This window comes from Arachis ipaensis, chromosome B02 (assembly GCF_000816755.2).
Source record: "Arachis ipaensis cultivar K30076 chromosome B02, Araip1.1, whole genome shotgun sequence".
Classification (NCBI taxonomy): Eukaryota; Viridiplantae; Streptophyta; class Magnoliopsida; order Fabales; family Fabaceae; genus Arachis; species Arachis ipaensis.
Genome location: NC_029786.2, coordinates 8,154,164 through 8,159,707, shown reverse-complemented (window position 1 = coordinate 8,159,707; position 5,544 = coordinate 8,154,164). Strand labels below are relative to the sequence as shown.

The 5,544-nt window shown below is 35.6% G+C and overlaps 2 protein-coding genes across 2 annotated transcripts; both read right to left on the bottom strand.

The window, feature by feature from the left end:
* On the bottom strand, window positions 894-1,358 carry LOC107626747 (uncharacterized mitochondrial protein AtMg00810-like). The gene has a single exon (XM_016329651.1). The coding sequence runs from the start codon at window positions 1,356-1,358 to the stop codon at window positions 894-896; it is 465 nt and encodes a 154-aa protein (XP_016185137.1).
* LOC107626746 (uncharacterized mitochondrial protein AtMg00820-like) lies at window positions 1,515-2,991 on the bottom strand. The gene is made up of 2 exons (XM_016329650.1): window positions 2,984-2,991; window positions 1,515-2,019 (listed from the first exon to the last, which is right to left on the bottom strand). The coding sequence occupies exons 1-2, from the start codon at window positions 2,989-2,991 to the stop codon at window positions 1,515-1,517; spliced, it is 513 nt and encodes a 170-aa protein (XP_016185136.1).

Here is a 5,544-nt window from a genome sequence, read left to right as displayed (position 1 = left end):
GAGAGAGATTTAAGCTTTTATCGATCTTTGTCAGATGAGTTTGAGGATGAAGAGTAAAGAACTTGGAAAAAGAAGTAAAAGAGAGATGAACAAAGGGGAAGGAACAAAATAAAGAAGCTGTTGGTAAATTGAAATTATTAATCAGAGAAAGAGAAAATTAGAAAAAATAAGAAAGAAGAAATTTGGTGAAGATGAAAGTTGTTATTCATTTATTATCATTTTTGTATTATATGCTTATCTTTATATAATTATACAAGAGATGCAGTTCTAATAGATAGTACCACATTGAGCTAATTAACTAACTAATTTAATATGTCTAATTTTGTCAACTGACAACTCTAACTAACTAATGCTAACAGCAGCAATTGACTAACTAATAAGTTTAGCTCCCTAAATCTATTGACTCAAGTTATAGCCTCCCTCAAACTAAGACTATGAATGTCCAGAAGGCCTAGTTTAAAAATGTTACGTGAGAAAGGTCCAGGTGCTAAGGCTTTGGTCAAGAAGTTAGCCAACTGGTTTGACAAGGAAATTGGCATGAGGTGTGTGAGGCTTGAGAGGTGTTGGTTTCAAAGTATGGCAATCAATCTCGATGTGCTTATTTCTCTTGTGGAAGATAGGATTAGTGACAATGTGGATAGCTGATCTATTATCTCAGAAAAGTGTGTTGGGCTTTGTTAGCGGTATGCCAAAATCATGCATGATGTAGGATAACCATTGAGTTTTGCATGTTGCAAGTGCCAAAGCTCGATACTCAACTTTCGAAGATGATCTTGCAATAGTATTATGTTTCTTGCTTTTCCAACCGATGAGTGATTTTTTAAGGTAAAAGCAATGGTTAGTGATGAATTTTTTAGAATATGCACGTGTTGCCCAGTTTGCATCTAAGAACCCTATGATAGCTTAAGTTCGTTTTCAGCTAAGAAGAACAGACCAACTGAGGGACATCCTTTCAAATACCGCAGTACCCTGTGAGTAGCTTGCAAGTGTACATCTATTGGACAATCGATAAACTGACTTGTGTTGGTTAGATACAAGAGCCTACCAACTAGTTGTCTACATTGAGTTTGATCTTCCAATGCAATGCCGCTCTCCCTTGATAATTTTGATGCACAAGTGTAATCCATTGGAGTGCTAATCGGTTTGCCCTCTAAGAAGCCAAAATCTTTGAGAATGTCTAGGGCATACTTGCATTGACAAAGATGAATCCCTTTTGATGAGTGAGCCATCTCCATGCCTAAAAAGTACTTCAAGTCCCCCCAAATCTTAATTTTGAATTTTTTATTAAGTAGATTCTTCATTGAATCAATTTCAGCAAAATCATTGTCTGTCAAAACCAAATCATCCACATAAACCATGATGATTGTAACCCCCCCTCCCCCCGCGCTGTGATTTTGGTGTATAGAGAATGAACCGATTCTGATTTAGAGGAACCAACTGAGCTCAACGTTTCAGTCAATTTTAAATTCCATCGCCTACTATCTTGCCATAGGCCATAGAGTAATTTATGCAGTTTACACACTGAGGTTGCTGCCAATTAAGATTGTTGCAGCCTTGGTGGAAGTTGCATAGACCTCTTCATGTAGATCTTCATGTAGAAAAGCAGTATTCACATCTAACTGCTTGATATGCCATTGCTTTGCAGCCGTCAAGGCTATAACCACTCTCAAAGTTGACATTCGAACCACTGGGCTGATTGTGAAGTCTACACTTTCGATTTGTGTAAAATCCTTGTCCACCAACCTGGCTTTGTATTTTTTGATAGTTCCATCAGGAAGGAATTTAATCCTGAATACCCACTTGCAGCCTATGGCTCTCTTGCCATGAGAAAATATTGTGATTTGCCAAGTTTGATTCTTCTTCAGAGCCTCAAGTTCGCTTTGTATAACTTCTCTCCAGCAAGGATGAGCAACAGCTTCCTCATAGTTACTAGGTACAATATTTGTAGCAACAGCTAAAGAAAAAGCTTTGTGTTTTGGACTGAGTGCATTATAAGAAATTTGCTGCGAAATAGGATACCTACAAAGAGGATTAGTGGAACTAGAAACCGAATTGTTCACTTTACCATGATAGTCCTTGAGATAGGTTGGCAACTTTTTAATTCGTGTGGAATTTCTGAGTTCAAGTGGTTGGGAATTTTGATGTGATGAATTAAACTATGATTTTGTGGTTCTTCAATAATGTGTACTAAATGTGCAGGTTCATTAATCGTGTAATCAACAAATTTAGAATTCGAAGTTAGTGGTGTTAAAAAATTTTGATGGTTTTGGTGATGTGCAAGTGGAACATGAGTTTGAGGCATGTGTAATTGGTGCAGACTGGGAGTAAACGAGTCAGTGTAGTGAGAATCATAGGTGAATGGATCAAAATTACAAGGTTGGTTGGTATGTATTTGCTGTGAAATTTCAGTGCGATTGTGCAGATCATAATCGTGTGTAGAATATGAAAAATGACTTTCATAGAAAATAATATCTCTAGATGTAAAAATTCTTCTGGTTTTTAGGTCAATGAGTGTGAATTCTTTTGTTCCTTCTTCAAATCCAAGGAAAGCACATCTCTGTACTCTTGGGTCCAGTTTAATTCTTCTATTTGTATAAGAGTTGATCATCGGGCAAGACACCAAAAAACTTTCAAATTAGACATATCAGAGATGTGATTGAAAAAAAGTTCAAAAGGTGATTTGTCATTGAGAAACAGGGGCTTGCTGGATCTTGCATCGAATTTACAATTGCAGAAATTTGACTCAAAAAATTTGCAATTGATTGTGCATCCATAGGAGCAGCGGGATTTGATTGATTAGTGGGCATCGTCAATTGAAAAATTGGTGTAGATTCAAGAAATGATTAAAGAATTAGGTATAACAGCTTCAAAATGAAAAGCAAGCAAAAGAGGAAGGTAATCGATAAATTTGGTTTGATTTCAGATTCAGATCTTTTATCTTTGGTCTCGTTGATCGGAGCTGCGATCTCTCCTCTATGCTTACCGCACCATGTGAATTGCACGGTTGGAGAGATTTAGGCTCTCATCAATCTCTGTCAGGTGAGTCCGAGAATAAAGAGTAAAGAACTTGGAGAAGGAAGTAAGAAAGAGATGAACAAAGAGAAAGGAGCAAAATGAAGAAGCTGTTGATAAATTCGAATTGTCAATCAGATAATTAGAGAAGATGAGAAAAAGAAAATTTGGTGAAGATGAAAGTTGTTATTCATTCATCATCATTTTTACATTACATGCTTATCATTATATAATTACACAAGAGCTGTAGTTCTAACAAACGAAACCACATTAAATTAATTTACTAACTAATTAATAACTTAATCTATCTAATTAACTTTATCAACTGACAACTCTAACTAATTAATGCTATCAGCAGCAATTGACTAACTAATAAGTTCAACTCAACTTTTCTTTGGCTGGTGTGGAATTGGCAGGGCCCGGAGCGTGTTAGAACCTTTCTTTGGCTGGTAACCCACAATGCTATTCTTACGAACTCAGAGAGAAGGTGAAGACACTTGACTAATGATGATTCTTGCCCAAGGTGCTGGTGCCATGAAAAATCAGCCATTCATGTGCTTCGAGACTGCCCCTATGCTATGAGCATCTGGAAAATCCTTATCCCCCCTAACGGAAGGAGCTCCTTTTTCAATACCGAGCTCAATGAGTGGTTACTTCAAAGCCTAACGGCCAATAATAACTGGAATTGGCTGTTTGGTGTTGCGATGTTGTCTATATGGTACTTCCGAAATAAGCTTGTTTTTAATGGAGAAGCGGTTCATGTCACCACGGCCATTAACCAGATTAGAGCTCGATCGGAGGAGTTCTTCATAATTTCTAGAAGCAAATTAAAACCACATAATACCCAAGCTGTCGGTGAATCTCTTATACGCTGGTCTCGCCCTGAGGAGGGGTGTGTCAAAGTTAACGTTGACGGTTCCTGGTTTGGTCATACAAATAATGCAGCTTGTGGCGGTGTCTTCAGAGACTCGGATGGGAGATTCTTAAAAGGATTCTCCTGTAACCTGGGGAACTGCTCTATTATGCATGCGGAATTATGGGCAGTTATCCATGGGCTGAATATTGCTACTACTAATGGCTACCAGTATCTTGTTGTTGAATCCGACTCCGCTGAGGCCATTAACTTCATCAATCGCGGATGCTACCCCACTCACCCCTGTGCTCCACTAGTCCAGGATATCCGTGTCTTGGCAGCTAGAATCCATAAAGTCGCTTGGCTACATTCCCTCCATGAAGCAAATTCTGTGACGGATCTCCTTGCTAAGAAGGGATATGAACTCCCTATGGGGCTGCACCTGTTTGATCAAGCCCCCCTATTATTAGCTATGCGCTACTTTGTGACTGTTTCGAGACCCTCAGGTTAAGGGAGTCTTGAGTTTTTTGAGTTTTTTGTTTCTGCTTTGCTGCTTGTTTTGTTTCCTATCTTTGGGTCCTTGACCCCTTAGTTCACCAAAAAAATTTTATTATATTAATAAACAATAATGTGTCTATTAATTTAAACTCTTTAATTTATTAAATATGCACCATAAATAATAAATATGTATGTAATTAGTTAAGATGGTAAACATCTTATATTATAGCTAAAGGATCTCGAGTTCAAATTTTAAAAGTTGCATGCCAAAAAAAATATGAATATACGTATATAACAAAAGAAATTTTAAGAACAAAAACTTGTCTACTAAATTTCTCCATATTCCCATTGTATACATTAGATTAGAAATAGTAGTCAAATATAAGTTATATATAATAGATATAAAATAAACAAATAAAAAAAATTAACATTATAGCATTAAAAACATTGACTAAGATTATTATGCCACTAAACACCAATTATCTAGCTAATTGATAATTAATATACATATTATTCTAGCAAATAAACTATGCTTTAAAGAACAAAAAAACAAATGTGAATATAGTGGATAAAAACTCCATGCTTCAAAACTCAGCAAAACAAAATGCATTGCACCAAAATAGTAGTGAATGTCAAATATGAGACCCTTTAGTACAAGGCAATGATGTACACTAATACTGCCATATGTGTAATTTAAAAGTTCGAGAATTCATTGATGATAATAATGTCACCGACCACATATATGTAGTGTGGCCCCCTGCCTAAAAATGCGGATGAAAATTTTGTTGTGATACTTTTTGGATCAAAGATAAACTTTGCCCGGTTGAATTTTAATTTTAACTCTTAAATTTTATGAGTATTTATGATATCGAGAAAATAAGAATAAATTATTATTTATACCATGAAAGATTCAGACAATTATAATTACGGAAGATGATTTTTGTATGTCAAAAGTATTTAGACGTTGGTTACGCAATTAGTCTGTTAGAGTACTTTTGGCACACATAAGCCATCTTCTGTGGTTACAATTGTCGTTTTATTCTTTCATGAGTACAAATGGTAATTTATTCGAGAAAATAATAAGTTCTATTCTAAAAGAAAATGCATTATATTTGTGTAGTTTTAAAAATAAAAAATTTTAAATTTATCTTTATTTTTGTTGAAATTTTTTATAATTAAAT

Excerpts from the sequence above, each read along its gene's own strand:
- LOC107626747 (XM_016329651.1), bottom strand. The coding sequence starts at position 1,358 with ATGGTTTATGTGGATGATTTGGTTTTGACAGACAATGATTTTGCTGAA.